This window comes from Salvelinus namaycush, chromosome 32, assembly GCF_016432855.1.
Source record: "Salvelinus namaycush isolate Seneca chromosome 32, SaNama_1.0, whole genome shotgun sequence".
NCBI lineage: Eukaryota > Metazoa > Chordata > Actinopteri > Salmoniformes > Salmonidae > Salvelinus > Salvelinus namaycush.
The window spans coordinates 2,679,123-2,699,299 of record NC_052338.1 but is presented as its reverse complement, the minus strand read 5'-3'; the positions used below and the strand labels follow the sequence as shown (position 1 = coordinate 2,699,299).

Below are 20,177 nucleotides of genomic sequence, written 5' to 3'. Positions count from 1 at the left end.
AGGTTCTTGTATTGTTTTTCATTGTATTGTCCATGTTTTAAGATGTACTACTATTAATACTACTCATAACTGTGAGTTGATGTTAGGTTAGAGGTATTCCATCAATCTTTTATTCGTGTATAGTGTATTTCATGTGATTGGACTGTATGTCTATTTTTGTTGACAAGTCTAAAATAAAATAAAAATGTAACAGTATATATATATTTTTATTTATTTATTTATTACTCAACACTGCTTTATCACATCAACCATAAAAAATATTCCCAGGTAAATTTCAGTAAAAAAATGAAAAATGAAAGATGGTTAAAAGGTACAATGAGTTCAGAGTTCAGTTTTATGTCCACTTTTATGTGTCTGTGCTTCTACTCCAGCTCTTGTTTCATAGACCTTAGTAATGTGGGGATAGATTGACTCCTCCTTTGGATTCCCACTGATGTAATATTGGTCTGTGTCTTCACTGTGCCAGGCCCGCTGTGGCATCTCCGTGGCTGATGTCCATGGAGGGAGAACTGATGTGAGTGAAACACCAGATGGGTTGAGGAGACACGGCTGTCTTGTGTGGCTGGGCTACCACATGCAGAGCAAGGTGAAATGTCAAGCCTCTTATTTCCCTTTCTTCTCCTGCTGACAGTCAGACATGACGGGCTATAAGTGTCTGTGTTCAAAAGGCTAAAGTCTTGTGAGGTCACTTCCTGGTAGTTGTCCTCACGCTGCAGGCGCTTGCAGCTGGGTGGGGCGGCACTGGGGAAATCAGAGTCCAACCAGCTAAGCTTGCGCTTCTGATGGAGCAAGAGTGAAGAAAAACATAAATTAGATACAAGTCTTACATATTATAGATTGCTGTGGGAATCATTATGACAATTACATATGAAACAGTGATAGCTAGAGCAGTAAGAGACCCACTTTGACTGGCATACACAGCTGATTTTGGTGCCATCGTGGCGGAAGACTGGGTGTGGGGTTCTGGGTGGCAGCGACAGGGGTCACATGGGGGAACCACATCTTCAGCATCATCTCTACCTGCAGGAGGGTGCGGAGGAATTTCTCTCTGTGGAAAAAGAGGAGTACTGTCATTAATAACATGTTACGACATGAAACACTTAAAGTAAATGTGTGACTACACCATAAGTTACTGCTAGCTATACACAAGATGGTTTGCTTACCCCATGTCAGGTTTCTGAAGAATACCCAGGATCCTCTGTAGTCTGTCGATGGCAACGCTCGACTGGAAACTGTTAAGTCCTCTCTCAAATCTCCCCGTCTTGAGTCCATTCAGAAGCTCCAACAGGGGTCTGATAAACTTTTGTAGCTCTGAACACTAGGAGAGCGAAGGGAAACAGAAAACATCAACATCTACTGTCTGATAATGTCCCTGGGTGAGAAAATCAGTAACAAAGTATGTTTAAATCAGTCTTTAAATAAACAAAACTCACTTTCTGAGCGAAGGCCAGGTCTCCTTGCGTTGTCTCCTCTGTGCTTTCCTTTGTGTAGAATGCAGCACTGCAAGAGGAAGCCACCATGGATGGGTAGATGGTGGTGTGGGGAAAGCATTCCGCTTGTCCACTCCCAGCCATGGACCAGTGTAACCTAGGGGCTGCCTCGCCACCCCCGGCCAGGGAGAAGGGTACTGAGCAGGTCTTGCCAACCCCTGAGCTATCTCCCTCGCTTTCGGAGGTGAAGACATCAATGTCTGCCTCATCCTCCGTCGCGTCGCTCTCACTGAGGAGGAAGCTGGGGGTGGAGGAGCGGGAGTCGTAGGACGGCCATTTGGTGGACATGCTCAACAAATGCATCCCTGGAGAGAGAGAGAGAGAACAGACCAGGTCAGTCCCAATGGATATTACAATTAGACATACCTCAGAGTAACTGATGTAGAGTTAATGGTGACCTAGGCATTACAACAAGTCCGGCATGTAGTAATGTAGTAAAACCCCCCTTTAACAAAATGACATAGTCATAGACATACCTATATCACAATTTAAATGAAAAAACGATCGATAAAAAAACAATAACAAATAAAAAACAATAACAACGCAAATGCATGAGTTTCACATCACGTTCCAGAATACTAGTAGGTGTGTCCCCTAATAAATATTCAAGAAGGAATGCTGTTAGTGACTGATATTGGTTCAAACTCCACGAGCTGTTGCGTTGCTATCTATACATGTGATCGTGTGCTGTGTGGGGGTGTGACGCACCCTGTCCAGTGGGATTTGGCTGTATCGCTCTAGGATTTTATGTCAGCTATTAGTTACATTTCAAACATCTGACCAGTTTAACATCAAACTAATTGACTATCCTGAAACAAAAGGCCAGAGGCTGCATTACACTACATTGTTTCACGCATTATAAAGTTGTCAATGTTCATTGAACGCTTCTCATAAATCCCCTATGCCTTTTCTTTAAATTAGTCTATACTGTATTAAAGTTCTTAAATAATATATAGATGACATACATTGAGATAACTAATGCCATATACTGATTCCAGGTTGGTTTGAGGCGTTAACCAAAGGAAGGTTCGGGCTAGAGCTGGGAAAGCTGATCCTGAACCAGCGCATACTTCAGGCACAACCAATAATTATTTTACTATTTGCTTAATTATTGTAACCAACAGTGCACATTTGACAGTTCAAATCGAGTTAAAATAGGACTAGGGGAAAAAAACTCGAAAGAAAAACATAAGGCACAGTAGGCTATAGCCGATATATCTCTTACCTTTTTAGGATGAAGCCGATATCAAGACAATAAAATAAAACAGTCAAATGGATAACTAGTTGAATATTTGCTATTTCCTTCTCCTATTACAATTCTGACAAGATCTTATTTAAAAAAAAATATATATATGACAAACACTGATGTTGATTGCGCGCTACAGTTGTTAGAGTCCTCTATTCTCAACGTCTCAGTACTGTTTCCTCCTTTTCCTCCTTTCAAATTCCGTTTACCTTTCAGTCCTCAGTACAGCGAGGGGCAACATGTGAATTGCTACCATGCGCTACACGTGCTGAACTGTGTGCACGGCCACGATTGGTTAGCACTTGGTACAAAAACGCTCTCATTGGTTGAGAATATAACCACTCAGTGACTACATAAATACTGATTGGCCAGTAACTTACTTGTCACGCTTTTCTCTCACTGCACGTGTCAGACGTGTGGAAGGCTGTGGCTGTATAGTCAGCAAGGGAAAACACGAGGCAGTAACCACACGGTTTATATAGTGTGGCTGAGGTGTCCTGTCCTGCATTATCATAATGTAAGGCTAGTGATTAGATGGTACTTACGGTTTCAGACTCCACGTGTAGAACACTGGACAACAACTGATGTCATCAGCTATGGATCAGCCTGATGATGACGCACCAGAGCTGGGGCAATTCATAATTGGATAATGGTCGAGTTAGAGTGGCTACCAACTAAACTCAGCAAAAAAAGAAATGTCCTCTCACTGTCAAGTGCGTTTATTTTCAGCAAATTTAACACTTGTAAATATTTGTATGAACATAACAAGATTCAACAACTGAGACAGAAACTTAACAAGTTCCACAGACATGTGACTAACATAAATTGAATTATGTGTCCCTGAACAAAGGGGGGGGGGGGGGGGGGTTAAAATCAAAAGTAACAGTCAGTATCTGGTGTGGCCACCAGCTGCATTAAGTACTGCAGTGCATCTCCTCATGGACTGCACCAGATTTGCCAATTCTTGCTGTGAGATGTTACCCCACTCTTCCACCAAGGCACCTGCAAGTTTCTGGACATTTCTGGGGGCAATGGCCCTAGCCCTCACCCTCCGATCAAACAGGTCCCAGACGTGCTGAATGGGATTGAGATCCGGGCTCTTCGCTGGCCATGGCAGAACACTGACATTCCTGTCTTGCAGGAAATTACGCACAGAACGAGCAGTATGGCTGGTGGCATTGTCATGCTGGAGGGTCATGTCAGGATGAGCCTGCAGGAAGGGTACCACATGAGGGAGGAGGATGTCTTCCCTGTAACGCACAGCGTTGAGATTGCCTGCGATGACAACAAGCTCAGTCCCATGATGCTGTGACACACCGCCCCAGACCACGACGGACCCTCCACCTACAAATCGATCCCGCTCCAGAGTACAGGCCTCGGTGTAACACTCATTCCTTCGACGATAAACGTGAATCCGACCATCATCCCTGGTGAGACAAAACCGCGACTCGTCAGTGAAGAGCTCTTTTTGCCTTTCCTGTCTGGTCCAGCGACGGTGGGTTTGTGCCCATAGGCGACGTTGTTGCCAGTGATGTCTGGTGAGGACCTGCCTTACAACAGGGCTACAAGCCTTCAGTCTAGCCTCTCTCAGCCTATTGCGGACAGTCTGAGCACTGATGGAGGGATTGTGCGTTCCTAGTGTAACTCGGGCAGATGTTGTTGCCATCCTGTACCTGTCCCACAGGTGTGATTTTCCTATGTACCGATCCTGTGCAGGTGTTGTTACACGTGGCCTGCCACTGCGAGGATGATCAGCTGTCCGTCCTGTCTCCCTGTAGGGCTGTCTTAGGAGTCTCATTAGTACAGACATTGCAATTTATTACCCTGGCCACATCTGCAGTCCTCATGCCTCCTTGCAGCATGCATGCCTAAGGCACGTTCACGCAGATGAGCAGAGACATCTTTCTTTTGGTGTTTTTCAGTCAGTAGAAAGGCCTCTTTAGTGTCCTAAGTTTTCCTAACTTTGACCTTAATTGCCTACCGTCTGTAAGTTGTTAGTGTCTTAACAACCGTTCCACAGGTGCATGTTCATTAATTATTTGTGGTTCATTGAACAATCATGGGAAACAGTGTTTAAACCCTTTACAATGAAGATCTGTGAAGTTACTTGGATTTTTACAAATTATCTTTGAAAGACAGGGTCCTGAAAAAGGGATGTTTCTTTTTTTGCTGAATTTAGTAGTTAGTTAACATTTTGTTCTCGTGGGGTAGGCATGCATATTCTGGATTTGTCCAAAACTACCATGCATGTTTACTCCCCATTTAGTGTATCTTTGTTAAAGCTGCAATATGTAATGTTTTGGACAACCCAACCAAATTCACATAGACATTTTAGTTATATATATGTCATTCTCGTTGAAAGCAAGTCTAAGAAACTGTAGATCTGTTCGATGTGCTTCTTTTTCTGTGCTCCCCGTTCTTAAGTTTCGTTTTTGTGTCTATTACTTTATGTTTTGTACACCAGCTTCAAACAGCTGAAAATACAATATTTTTTGTTAAGGAAAATATATTTCACAGCGGTTTAGACGGTACAATGATTCTCGACACTCTGCTTGCTTGTTTTGTCACAAACTGAAATTAGGAAAACTATTAGAATTTTAGCAAGAAGGATATGAGTGATTTTTGCATAGTGCACCTTTAATTAGTGTAGATCAGGTATTCCCAAGTACACACAACGCAGTCAGGGGTACGCCAAATAAAAATATGATTCACATTTAAATATATATCTTTTTTTTCTTCACATTTTCAAACAGTACATTTATATTTCCAACGGGCTATACGTACATTTGGTAGCCTCGTTTCACTGCCAAAAATAAAATTCAACCATCTAGTATTCAGCGAAATAACAACACAATGTCAAATACAGGTAGCCTAGTCAAATAATTAGCATCCAATCACATTAACCGTTACTCTCTCACGGGAAACCTTCACTCTTGCGCAGACATTTAGAAACTAAACATGACAATTTGAAAAATAAGCCACAGCAGTTTTGTTTAGCAAAATAAAGACGACTTTTGAGTAGTAAGACATGTATAAAAGCAACAGATACCATTAATAAGAAGGGGCTAGAAGCGTCTTATATGGTGAGCTACAGAGTGGCTAGGACAGGCAATTCCCATACTATTGTGGAGGACTTATTCGCATACAAGCCAGTGAATTATATGCGTTACAGCTGGATGAGTCAGAAGTGGCGGGCCTGGCACAGCTCCTAGTATATGTCCGTTACGTTTATGGACGGTCAATTAAGGAAGACATCCTCTTCTGCAAACCACTGGAAACCAGGACAACATGAGAGGATATTTTTAAAGTACTGGACAGCTTTGTGACATCAAACGGACTTTGGTGGTCAAGTGGTGTTGCTATCTGTACTGATGGCGCAAAAGCCATGACAGGGAGACATAGTGGAGTGGTAACGCGCGTGCAAGCAGTTGCTCCCGACGCCACTTGGGTACACTGCAGCATTCACGAGAGGCTCTTGCTGCCAAGGGAATGCCTGACAGCTTGAAAGACGTTTTGGACACTACAGTGAAAATGGTTAACTTTGTTAAAGCAAGGCCCCTGAACTCTCGTGTATTTTCTGCATTATGCAATGATATAGGCAGCGACCATGTAACACTTTACAACATACAGAAGTGCGCTGGTTATCAAGGGGCAACGTATTGACACGTTTTTTTAAGTTGAGAGACGAGCTTAAAGTTCTTTACTGACCATAATTCTCACTTGTCTGACCGCTTGCATGATGACCAGTTTCTCACACGACTGGCCTATCTGGGTGATGTTTTTTCTCGCCTGAATAATCTGAATCTAGGATTACAGGGACTCCGCAACTATATTCAATGTGCAGGACAAAATTGAGGCCATGATTAAGAAGTTGGAGCTCTTTCCTGTCTGCATTAACAAGGACAACACACAGGTCTTTCCATTATTGTAGGATTTTTTTGTGTGCAAATGAACTCAAGCTTACAGACAATGTCAAATGTGATATAGCGAAGCACCTGAGTGAGCTGGGTGCGCAATTACGCAGGTTCTTTCCCAAAACAGACGACACAAACAACTGGATTCGTTATCCCTTTCATGCCCTGCCTCCAGTCCACTTAATCAGAAGCCACTGCCAGATTTCTGGATTGGGCTGGATTGGGCAAATCGTGCTGATAAGACACAGAGACAACCTCGTACCTATGTGAGAGTGGATTCTCGGCCCTCGCTAGCATGAAAACTAAATACAGGCACAGACTTGTGTGTGGAAAATGATTTAAGACTGAGACTCTCTCCAATACAACCCAACATCCTTTCAAGCACACCCTTCTCATTAACCTGTGGTGAGTTATTCACAATTTCTTTTTTTTTTAAATACATTTTTAAAACATTTTTTATCCCCTTTTCTCCCCAATTTTCATGGTATCCAATCGCTAGTAATTACTATCTTGTCTCATCGCTACAACTCCCGTACAGGCTCGGGAGAGACGAAGATCGAAAGCCATGCGTCCTCCGAAGCACAACCCAACCAAGCCGCACTGCTTCTTAACACAGCGCGCCTCCAACCCGGAAGCCAGCCGCACCAATGTGTCGGAGGAAACGCCGTGCACCTGGCCCCCTTGGTTAGCGCACACTGCGCCCGGCCCCCCACAGGAGTCGCTGGAGCGCGATGAGACAAGGATATCCCTACCGGCCAAACCGACGCTAGGCCAATTGTGCGTCGCCCCACGGACCTCCCGGTCGCAGCCGGCTGCGACAGAGCCTGGGCGGGAACCCAGAGACTCTGGTGGCGCAGCTAGCACTGCGATGCAGTGCCCTAGACCACTGCGCCACCCGGGAGGCCTTAGTTATTCACAATTTCTGATGAACAAATTACGTTTAATATGTAAGATGGCTAAATAAAGAGAAATTATGGATTATTATATTATTATTTGTACCCTGGTCCTGTAAGAGCTCTTTGTCACTTCCCATGAGCTGGGTTGTGACAAAAACACTCATTCTTATGTTTAACAAATGTATCTTATAGTGTGTGTGTGGCAGGCTTACAATGATGGCAAAACAACATTTGAGAGTGCGCTGACCCTGGTGCTAGAGGGGGTACGCAGCTGGAGGTTGAATGTTTGAAGGGGTAGGGACTATAGAAAGTTTGGGTACCATTGGTGTAGATAAATTATACCCTATAATAGCCATTTACATTTTTGTGATGACCCAACCATTCCTAAAACATATCATCTGATCCAGAAATGAACAGGCCTAATTATATTTGGAGGTCCTTCCACAATGTTCTTATGGAGTGTTTACAGACATATTCAATCTCTCTCTATCCCAGTCTTTTGTCCCCACTTGCTTCAAGATGTACACCGTTGTCCCTGTACCCAAGAAAGTGAAGGTAACGGCACTAAATGACTATCGTCTCGCCCTGTAACACTCACTTCTGTCATCATGGAGTATTTTGAGAGGCTAGTTAAGGATCATATCACATCCACCTTACCCAACACCCTAGACCAGGGGTGTCAAACTCATTCCATTGAGGGCCTAGTGTCTGCAGGTTTTTGAGGGCCTAGTGTCTGCCTGTTCACCCCGCTATCTATAAGGCAGAGACAGTACAGGCGCATCAACCCTGGGACAGAGAGACTGAAAAACAGCTTCTATCTCCAGGCCACCAGACTGTTAAATAGTCACCACTAGCTGGCCTCCGCCCAGTACCCTTCCTTGAATTGAGTCCCTGTTACTAGCTGGCCAACACCCGATACTCAACCCTGCACCTTCGAGACTGCTGCTGTATGTACAAAGTTATTGACCACTGGTTACTACAATATAATTTTACACACCGTTTTACCCACTTCATATGCATATACTGTATTCTAGTTAAGGCTCATCCTATATAATTACTGCTGTACACACCTTTTCTACTCATATACTGTCCATAATGTCTATACACATATACAGTACCTTCGGAAAGTATTCAGACCCCTTGACTTTTTCCACATTCTGTTACGTTACAGCCTTATTCTAAAATGGATTAAATAGTTTTCCCCCTCATCAAGGCACTAGTTATATACCGGACTCAGATTGCTCATTCTTATATTTGTTAATTATTTTCTTTAAATGTTTTTTATTTGCAAACATAAGCATTTCGCTACACCTGTGTTAACATAAGCAAAACATATTTGTATTTATTTAACCTTTATTTAACTAGGCAAGTCAGTTTAAGAACAAATTCTTATTTACAATGACGGCCTACCCCAGCCAAACCCGGATGACTTTGGGCCAATTGTGCGCCGCCCTATGGGACTCCCAATAACGTCCGGATGTGATTCAGCCTGGATTCGAACCAGGGACTGTAGTGACGCCTCTTGCACTGAGATGAAGTGCCCGAGTGGCGCTGCGTATGTAACAAATAATATTTTATTTGAAACAATAAGAATATCAGAATTTCAGGCAATTTCTTGAGACAAGTGTATCATGAGACATTGCTTGAAATGAGTGGCCAACATGTTGTAGATTTACCTTTTAAACAGTCTCCACAATTTTTATTATAGTCTATCTATAGCCCGCTTTCCAAAATCATTGATTCTGACTTCCGCCACTTCTCTATTGGAGGTAGGTCAGCCGCCAACCGAAAAACTTGCAAATCCATCATAGATAATTTATTGCCCTACTCCACAATGCCAAGACGATTTGCTCTGGCCAGCAACCTCTGCAGGGCAGCAAGTGCTTTTGCTTTTATGGGCGCTAGAGCACGAGCTCACATTGGGGGCCCCCATTTAGAGAAACCAGTGGATGTGACAACCCGTCCATAGTTTATGCATCTCTGGCAAGGAATGGACTTAAATGGACCATTAAGGGGTGCACTATACAGGAAATAGGGTACAATTTGGGATGAAGCCAATGTCTTAGGAGACTGATATCCTGCTGTCATGCATAATTACACTGTTGTTCAAATTCTCCTTTTAAAATGAATATATTGTTATCAATTTGCAACCTAATCTATAAATTGTTTGTTCATCCCAAAACAAATGCCATTCTTTTTTACAATACTCTAAAAAAGCATTGTATAAAGGACGTTTTCATTTATAGAACATGGCTTACCTCAAAATAGTGCAATATGGCACAAAACTAACAAAAATAAGTGGTGGGCGCAAGCAAAATTGGTTCATTTAATCTCAGAAACAAAACGTACTAGAAACAAACGTACACAATGAGACAATTTATTTAACTTCAGTATTACCACAACTTTTGATCCAGGTGCGAAACATAAATTTGGCTTTGTGTCTAAAATGTTAACAATACTTTCATGTAAATAGTTACTGTCTCGTTTCAAACAAGAATGAAGGTTTCATTTCTCAAACAAGACAGACATGCTCGCCTCTGGCACACTGTGCTATAATGAACAGGGAAAATTACCATTCAAAACAGACGACATCATTTCGATGATGAACAATTTTTCAAAGTGTCAGCCACTAACCCTAACCCTTTGGATTGTGGAATACAAATCTAGTTGGATCCGGTTTATTGAAGTTCCCTTCAGAGGACTTTTCTTTCCCCTTCCATCTTCCAGCTGGGTAGTGCTAACTCAGTGAGCTCTTACTCCTAACTGTCCTCTTCGCACGGACGGAACATAGCCCTCCATCTAGGAGCCGACCCAGGGGTCTCGTCTTTGCGTCCGGGAGATGAAGGAGATCTTCCTGGCCATTTCAGAATGATAGATCCTCTTGCAGTTCTCGTAGTTCTCTCGCTGCCTGCGCCGACATGGCTTCTCATAGTAGCGCTTTCGTTTCACCGTTTCGATAATTCCGTCCACAGACAGCACTCTTAAGGGTGTAAAATGAGAGAGCAGAGAGAAATGGGTTAGAAGTAGGCCCACACCTGTATACCTTCCATGTAAAATATTGTATTCTTTGACATGAGGATGTGTTAGCTATTATGCGTCTTATTAAAAGGCGTATAATAGGTCTCTGAGTAGTAGGAAATATGAATCCATCTCAAATGTCTGTTTTTTTAGTCAGCATCATGCACGGATAACAAGACATAAGGGGGTTATCATGGGACTTAACTAGTCTTAAAATACAATGTATCAGAACATTAAAGCCACGGGCTTTAGGTAAAAAAAATAATCAAAATTTCTAATATGCAAGAGGGAATGGAGAGTCTTAGGGAAAGGTAGGCAACCAAGCAGGAAGGGAGGGAAAGCAGTAGAAAATAGCCCCTCCTCGACGGTAGCAATTTTGGGCGATACTGATTTGGTGATCGTGAACACAGTAGCAAGCTAAATCTTCAGTTCGCTAATTTGAGAACAGGATCTGGCAGCGCTCAGTTTTGGACTGTTTCGATCCAGAACCCATTTGCCATAATCCGGTACCTCGTGGCATGAACAATTATTGGGACTGTTTGCAATGTAAAATTTTTAATAAAAGCAATCAGAGTTAATTCAAGTTGCCTCCTAATTATCATGCTCGCAAAAAAAAAAAAAAAAGTGAAAAGGTGCCTGTTATTCAACATTTTTTATTTGTGTTGTGCCGGCACGGGTTTGTTTAAACAACATTTTTACCTATAGACCAACGCGTGGCCGTGTCGCTCACAGAACTAGAATGAGATTCACATTATATGACATTGCTCCCTCTCTCTGCTCTGATAGACATGAGCCTGCAACTCTTCTCTCTCCAGCTCTGCACTTCATTTATGTCCTTATAGCATAGCGGGGTGCTGGAGGTGCTGATGAATTGACCCCTGATGAATTGAAATACCGTAATTGCTGGACTATTAAGCGCACCTGAAAATAAGCCGTACCCACTGAATTTAAAAAAAAATATGTATTTTGTACATAAATAAACCGCACACGTCTATAAGCCGCAAGTGCCTACCGGTACATTGAAACAAATGAACTTTACACAGCCTTTAAACGAAACATGGCTTGTAACAAAAATAAATAGGCTTTTAAACGAAACACGGCTTGTAACAAAAATTAAAAAAAATAGCAGTAAACAGTAGCCTACCAAGAAAGTCATACTTCATTGCGGTGGCGATTGTTTTGGCTTTCAGTCGGATCTGCACAGTTGAAACACCTCGGCCGTCTGCTCTCTGTGTGTTGACCCAGTCTTCAAGCTCATTTTCTAGTTCGGGCCATCTGCTTTTCTTCTCTGAAAGCTTTTGTTGTCAGCGTCAGTTCCTCACGCTGCTGTTTCCAACGTCTTATCATCGACTCATTAAGGCCAAGCTCCCGTGCAGCAGCTCTATTTCCTTTTCCAACAGCCAGATCGATCGCCTTCAACTTGAAAGCTGCATCATATGCATTTCTCCGTGTCTTTGCCATGATGAGGGTGACAAAATGACTACCGTAATCAGAATGATGGGAAGTTTGAGCGCGCTCGATTTACGTGACATTATGTGACGGTGCTCAATTTTTTGGCAGCGTGAATCCTGTGAAAAAAAATTATAATAATAAATTAGCCGCGTCATTGTATAAACCGCGAGGTTCATAGCGTGGGAAAAAAGTAGTGGCTTATAGTCCGGAAATTACGGTACATTTAACAAAGTCATAGAACTACTGCTGTCTGTTCAAAAACAAATTCAACAGTTCAGAATACTACAGCAGGAGTAGGCCTATCATTTATCATTTAGCCACAGAATCAAGAGCTTTTAAAAAAAAATGTATTGCCTAGCTGTGGATTATGTGTAGCCCAATCACAAAGCATGCCTACAGTCGGGCAAATCTGTCAGTGAACGGCATCAAATCAAATGTTATTTGTAACACGCGGAGAATACAACAGATGTAGACCTTAGAGTGAAATGCTTACTTACAAGCCCTTAACCAACAATGCTTTAAGAAGTTAAGAAAAACAAGTAAAAAATGTCAAATACAAGTAACAAATAATTAAACAGCAGCAGTAAAATAACAATAGCAAGGCTATATACAGGGGGTACCGGTACAGAGCCAATGTGCGGGGGCACCGGTTAGTCGAGGTAACAGAGGTAATATGTACCTGTAGGTAGAGTTAAAGTGACTATGCACAGATAATAAAAAGAGTAGCAGCAGTGTAAGTGGGGTCTGGGTAGCCCTTTGATTAGCTGTTCAGTAGTCTTATGGCTTAGGGCTAGAAGCTGTTAATAAGCCTCTTAGACCTAGACTTGGCACTCAGGTACCGCTTGCCGTGCGGTAGCAGAGAGAACAGTCTATGACTAGGGTGGTTGGAGTCTTTGACAATTTTTAGGGCCTTCCTCTGACACCGCCTGGTAAAGAGGTCCTGGATGGCAGGAAGCTTGGCCCCAGGGATGTACTGGGCCGTACGCACTATCCTCTGTAGTGCCTTGCGGTCGGAGGCCGAGCAGTTGCCGTACCAGGCAGTGATGCAACCAGTCAGGATGCTCCTGATGTTGCAGCTCTAGAACCTTTTGAGGATCTGAGACCCATGCCAAATGTTTTCAGTCTCCTGAGGGGGAATAGGCGCTGTCGTGTCCTTTTCACGACTGTCTTGGTGTGCTTGGACCATGTTAGTTTGTTGGTGATGTGGACGCCAAGGAACTTGAAGCGCTCAACCTGCTCCACTACAGCCCCGTCAATGAGAATGGGGGCGTGCTCGGTCCTCCTTTTCCTGTAGTCCACAATCATCTCCTTTGTCTTGATCCTGTTGAGGGAGAAGTTGTTGTCCTGGCATCACACGGCCAGGTCTCTGACCTCCTCCCTATAGGCTGTCTCATCGTTGTCGGTGATCAGGCCTGCCACTGTTGTGTCATGGGCAAACTTGATGATGGTGTTGGAGTCATGCCTGGCCATGCAGTCATGAGTGAACAGGGAGTACAGGAGGGGACTGAGCCGCACCCCTGAGGGGCCCCCGTGTTGAGGATCAGCGTGGCGGATGTGTTGTTACCTACCCTTACCACCAGTTGCAGAAGGAGGTGTTTAGTCCCAGGGTCCTTAGCTTAGTGATGAGCTTTGAGGGCACTATGGTGTTGAATGCTGAGCTGTAGTCAATGAATAGCATTCTCACATAGGTGTTCCTTTTGGGCTAGCGTAGAGGCAGTTCGGAGATTAAACGGAGGGCGGGGGGGGGGTCACATTCAGGTTTCACACAATCGCGGGGAAACACAGATTGGAAAGCAAATGGCTCCTGCTGAAAAGTGAAGACAAATATCTGTCAGTAGGCTAACAAATACACTACGTAAGCAAAAGTATGTGGACACCTGCTCGTCAAACATCTCATTACAAATTCATTAATATGGAGTTGATCCCCCCTTTTCTGCTAGAACAATCTCCACTCTTCTGGGAAGATTTTCCACTAGATGTTGGAACATTGCTGCAGGGACTTGCTTCCATTCAGCCACAAGCATTAGTGAGGTCAGGCACTGATGTTGGGTGATTTGGCCTGGCTTCGCAGTCAGCGTTCCAATTCATCCCAAAGGTGTTCGATGGGGTTGAGGTCAGGGCTCTGTGCAGGTCAGTCAAGTTCTTCCACACCAATCTCGACAAACCATTTCTGTATGGACCTCGCTTTGTCATGCTGAAACAGGAAGGGCCTTCCCCAAACTGTTGCCACAAAGTTGGAAGCACAGAATTGTCTAGAATTTCATTGTATGCTGCAGCGTTAAGATTTCCCTTCACTGGAACTAACGGGCCTAGTCCGAACCATGAAGAACATCCCCAGATCATTATTCCTCCTCAACCAAACTTTACAGTTGGCACTTTGTATTCGCACAGGTAGCGGTCTCCTGGCATCTGCCAAACCCAGAATCAGCTGCCGGACTGCCAGATGGTGAAGCGTGATTCAGAGAACAGGTTTCCGCTGCTCCAGAGTCCAATGGGGGCGAGCTTTAAACCACTCTAGCCGATGCTTGGCATTGCGCATGGTGATCTTAGGCTTCTGTGCGGCTGCTTGGCCATGAAAACCCATTTCATGATGCTCCCGGCAAGCAGTTCTTGTGCTAACGTTGCTACCAGAGGCCATTTGGGACTCCATAGTGAGTGTTGAAACCAAGGACAGATTATTTTTTACGCGCTACAAGCTTCAGCACACGGTGGTCCCTTTGTGAGCTTACCACTTCGCGGCTGAGCCATTGTTGCTCCTAGACGTTTCTGACAACTGACTTGTTGGAAAGGTGTCATCCTATGATGGTGCCACTTTGAAAGTGACTGAGCACTTCAGTACAGGCCATTCTAGTGCCAATGTTTGTCTATGGCTGTGTGCTCGATTTTATACACCTGTCATCAACGAGTGTGGCTGAAATAGTTGAATCCACTAATTTGAAGGGGTGTCCACATAACATACATTTGACCATGTAGTGTATCAACTTCCAAATAGGCCTATTGAGTGAAGAGCATTGTTTTTACTAAGTAAAACGAGAGAGACAGGCTTTTAGCACGAGCGGATCGGCCATCGCCGGTGAGTGAGTTGCGCATCAAGCTTTTTTAGGACTATAATTTCATCCTCATATTGTACAATGTGTCTCCACATACCTAAATCCAATTGTATTGGTCTCGTACACATATTTAGCAGATGTTATTGCGGGTGTGGCGAAATGCTTGTGGTCCTAATTCCAACAGTGCAGTATTATCTAACAATTCGCAACAATACACACAAATCTAAAAGTAAAAAAAATGTAATTAAGAAATATATAAATATCACTGAAAAGACGTAGCCTATTGTCTACCTATCTTACTTACATTAAATATTATTGCATTCCGTTGAGCGCAGGTGAAAACCAATTTATATTACGTTCATACACTGTTCTAGGCGATACAATCAATTACCTTTCCTGCTGTTGGATCCGCGGACCTGTGCGTGGCAGTAATTTGTGATTTTATTGGAGGTGCAGAAGGCGATTTTCACTTTCACCAGATGCATTTTTTCGGTTGCATGAAACTTATTTAGAGCTTTTTGGTAATTAACGTTACATACTCTATAATAATAGAGTTTCGCTGAGCAACTATCGTCCGTCCTTTGGTAAGTAGCCTACCGAATGGATTTTGACATTTAAGCGTGAAAAACTGGCGAACGGCAAGTTGAATGTCTGCTTCCTGGGTTTAAATCGCCAAATTCAACGTTTACCGTATGGATTCTGTCTACACCGGAAGTCATGTCGGAATGACATTGATCAAGTTAGCTACGTTCGAACGACGATGTTCAAATAATAAGCTGACTTACAATAGCTAACGTTAGCTATCTCAGTAACTTAAAAATACATGTGGAAATACGATACCTATTTAGAGCCTTGTAAGCTGCATCGATATTGCCCTCATTGACCATCACCGTCCGAGCAACAAAACGAAGGTGGTTCGCCATGTTGTGACTGATGCAGTCGTCCGGGTGGAAGCAAAAGACTACAAAATCTTATGTTCCGCACTAATATGAAATTGGAATCAGAAAATCGCATTCAACAGTAGATGGCGCTACATCGACATCCTATCCTGTGCTTATGCTTTACTTTTGTCGTGCACTCAATATAAATACATTTGATTAGATTCGACAAAATAAGATTTGTTTCATAATCATGTCAATAAATATTGAATTACTACCAACCAGGTAGCTCTGTTTTATAAAAGCTATATCAATATGTTGGTACTGGTCTTGTTTTTATTACATTACATTTCTTCAATGTTTCCACCAGTTACTAACATTTCTCAACACAAAATGGCCATATGGAGTGCATAATTAATGTAGCAATATTCATTACACTCAGCTCCGTTTTAAGTCCATCAGTTCAGGTCATCCAATAATTAAAATAAATTTCATGAAAATAATATTTGTTTAGCCTTTTTTTTCAATTCTTGAATTGAATGTCAATCATCACATCTGAATTGAAATGGAATTTGCCCTATGAAGACACAAAGACACATTCCTACATTGGGAATGACTGTTACCCTCAATTGCTCCTCTGTGATTATTTTCTGTAAAATGAGAATGCATTCAGGGGAAACAGAATACCGGTCGTCATCACAACAGGGACTAGATGTCCTCACATTTTTTCGGAGGACCTTCTCTCCTTTATCTAACTCAGTCCTCAGCTGGGCCTCTTAGCCTCAGTCCAAGTGGCACCCTATTATCTATATTGTGAACTCCTTATTAAAGGTCTTCGGTAAAAAGTAGTGCACTATGGAGGGTATAGGGTTCAATTTCGGACTTTCCCATATTCTTCAGGGAAAGATGAAAGGGGGTGAGGTCAGCCAACAGTGAGTGCGGGAATGTCCATCTAAGTCAAATGATGAAGTATGTTATTGAGCTTGGGGGGGGCTAGAAACGTTTACCACTGGAATATTCTGCAAACATAGATAAATGTTTTGGGTTAAATTTTTTGTGTTGGTAGAATACACAGTATTAGGTTTCCAGGGGTATTAGTTCTGATCCAGACTTGTTGAAATGTTCTTGGCAGGAGGAAGAGGAGAGGGAGGGGGGGTTGTAAGAGGATGTGGAGGAGACGGAACCAGCGGGACAGAATTTGTTGGTAATTACCTCTTGACATTTGGAGAGAGAGAGAGGTGTACAAATACTTTAACTATTTGCACATCATTACAACACTGTTTAAAGAAATATGACACTTGAAATGTCTTTATACTTTTGGAACTCTTTGTGAGTGTAGTGTTTTCTGTAATTTTTTTATAGTTTCACTTATGTTTATTATCTATTTCATGTCAACATATGTTTCCCATTCCAATAAAGCCCTTTGAAATTGAATTGAGGGTTGTTTAATTTTACACCCTCACCCTGTCTCCTCTGTTGTTGGGGTCCATTTGACTTTGATCTCTATGCAACACTTTTAAAGGCTGACAAATAAATATGCAACACTTTTAAAGGCTGACAAATTGTGTGGTCGCAAACCCATTTGCTCACTTTCGCCTAGATTTTTTGAATTGCAATATGAAAAGTGAGTTGCTTTAATGTCATGATTTTGGAAGAGAGGATTTTCACTAGAGTGCAACCAAAGGGATGGAGAGAGGTACAGTTGAAGTCAGAAGTTTACATACACTTAGGTTGGAGTCTGTTACGAATCCCTTTGGCCCGACAGTCTAGGGGGGGATGGTAATGGGACCCGTAACATAACTCATGCAAAGTGTAATAGTGACAAAGTAACGGTGAGAACGAAATAACCACGACAACTTCAATTTACCGTCAAACTCAGGGTTTATTAGCAAACACACGGTAATGGGGGCGGCAGGAAAAGGGGCTGAGCTGGACCCAAGGAAAGAAACAAATATCCCAAAACACCCCTAAGCTAGACTAGCCTATTTCAACAACAGCTAACTAACCAAAAATACAGTGGGTGGTCCGCCCAGTTCTAACTACTGTATTTAACAGTTTACCTACGGGTAGTGTATGCCCATGGGCGTCTTATCTTGGTTACCCCCTTCTTCCCACCATCAAACAAACACTCACACCATAACCAAAACAATACTCACAGGTGGGGACAAAGTGACATGCATCCTAAACCACACAAGAGGTCTACAAACATATGGCATGTACAGAGAGATTGCTCTAGACAAAGATATCAAGCTCTATCGAAAACAACTGACAGGGTTTTTAAACCAAGGGAAAGGGAATGTGATTGGGTAGGAGAAAAGGAGCAGGTGTCTTCTGATTAGCGACTGATTGATGACCGATTGGGGAATGATGATTGTCACCTGTGAGTAGGGGAGAAGGAGAGAAAAGAAATACACACAGGATACACACAGAATACTTGTATCCGTAACAGAGTCATTAAAACTCGTTTTTCAACCACTCCACACATTTCTTGATAACAAACTATAGTTTTGGCAAGTTGGTTAGGACATTTACTTTCTGCATGACACAAGTCAATTTTCCAACAATTGTTAACAGACAGATTATTTGACTTATAATTCACTGTATCACAATTCCAGTGGGTCAGAAGTTTACATACACTAACTTGATTGTGCCTTTAAACAGCTTGGAAAATTCCAGAAAATTATGTCATAGCTTTAGAAGCTTCTGATAGGCTAATTGACATCATTTGAGTCAATTGGAGGTGCACCTGTGGATGTATTTCAAGGCCTACCTTCAAACGCAGTGCCTCTTTGCTTGACATCATGGGAAAATCAAAAGAAATCAGCCAAGACCTCAGAAAAAAAATTGTAGACCTCCACAAGTCTGGTTCATCCTTGGGAGCAATTTCCAAACGCCTGAAGGTACCACATTCATCTGTACAAACAATAGTACGCAAGTATAAACACCATGGGACAACGCCGCCGTCATACCGCTCAGGAAGAAGACGCGTTCTGTCTCCTAGAGATGAACGTAAATTGGTGCAAGAGGTGCAAATCAATCCCATAACAACAGCAAAGGACCTTGTGAAGATGCTGGAGGAAACAGGCACTAAAGTATCTATATCCACAGTAAAACGAGTCCTATATCGACATAACCCGAATGGCCGCTCAGCAAGGAAGAAGCCACTGCTCCAAAACCACCATAAAAAAGCCAGACTGCAGTTTGCAACTGCACATGGGGACAAAGATCGTACTTTTTGGAGAAATGTCCTCTGGTCTGATGAAACAAAAATAGAACTGTTTGGCCATAATGACCATTGTTATGTTTGGAGGAAAAAGGGGGAGGCTTGCAAGCCGAAGAATCCCATCCCAACCGCGAAGCACGGGGGTGGCAGCATCATGTTGTGGGTGTACTTTGCGTCAGGAGGGACTGGTGCACTTCACAAAATAGATGGCATTATGAGCCAGGAAAATTATGTGGATATATTCAAGCAACATCTCAAGACATCAGTCAGGAAGTTTAAAGCTTGGTTGAAAATAGGTCTTCCAAATGGACAATGACCCCAAACATACTTCCAAAGTTGTGGCAAAACGGCTTAAGGACAACAAAGTCAAGGTATTGGAGTGGCTATCACAAAGCCCTGACCTCAATCCCATAGAAAATTTGTGGGCAGAACTGAAAAAGCGTGTGCGAGCAAGGAGGCCTACAAACCTGACTCAGTTACACCAGCTCCATCAGGTGGAATGGGCCAAAATTCACCCAACGTATTGTGGGAAGCTTGTGGAAGACTACTTAAATGTTTGACCCAAGTTAAACAATTGAAAGGCAATGCTACCAAGTAGTAATTGAGTGTATGTAAACTTCTGACCAACTGGGAATGTGATGAAAGAAAAAAAGCTGAAATAAATCATTCTCTCTACTATTATTCTGACATTTCACATTCTTAAAATAAAGTGGTGATCCTAACTGACCCAAGACAGGGAATTTTTACTAGGATTAAATGTCAGGAATTGTGAAAAACTGAATTTAAATGTATTTGGCTAAAGTGTATGTAAACTTCCAACTTCAACTGTATAATGAGGAGATAGTGGTCTTTCTTCAGTTACTTATAAAAGAGGTCTGTTGTTTTGTAAACACATAAACATGTAAAGATATGAAACTGTGTTCTGTTCCAGAGAGTTCTAGAACATATCATCTCATTGAGAAGCATTTCAAGATTTCTATGTGTCAAACAAGAGCAATTTATGTGCTTTA

The 20,177-nt window shown here is 42.6% G+C and overlaps 2 protein-coding genes across 2 annotated transcripts; both read right to left on the bottom strand.

Annotated features, from left to right (window-relative positions):
- Positions 1 to 208: 208 nt before the first annotated feature.
- Positions 209 to 2,934, bottom strand: ciarta (circadian associated repressor of transcription a). Its single transcript, XM_038972250.1, has 5 exons — positions 2,716 to 2,934; positions 1,434 to 1,795; positions 1,164 to 1,318; positions 904 to 1,048; positions 209 to 779 (listed from the first exon to the last, which is right to left on the bottom strand). Exons 2-5 carry the CDS (start codon positions 1,791 to 1,793, stop codon positions 363 to 365), a joined length of 1,077 nt encoding a protein of 358 aa, XP_038828178.1. The 5' UTR covers positions 1,794 to 1,795; positions 2,716 to 2,934; the 3' UTR covers positions 209 to 362.
- A 6,973-nt stretch (positions 2,935 to 9,907) lies between these two features.
- On the bottom strand, positions 9,908 to 16,022 carry mrps21 (mitochondrial ribosomal protein S21). The gene is made up of 2 exons (XM_038972402.1): positions 15,907 to 16,022; positions 9,908 to 10,526 (listed from the first exon to the last, which is right to left on the bottom strand). Exons 1-2 carry the CDS (start codon positions 15,987 to 15,989, stop codon positions 10,346 to 10,348), a joined length of 264 nt encoding a protein of 87 aa, XP_038828330.1. The 5' UTR covers positions 15,990 to 16,022; the 3' UTR covers positions 9,908 to 10,345.
- Between the last annotated feature and the right edge of the window lie 4,155 nt (positions 16,023 to 20,177).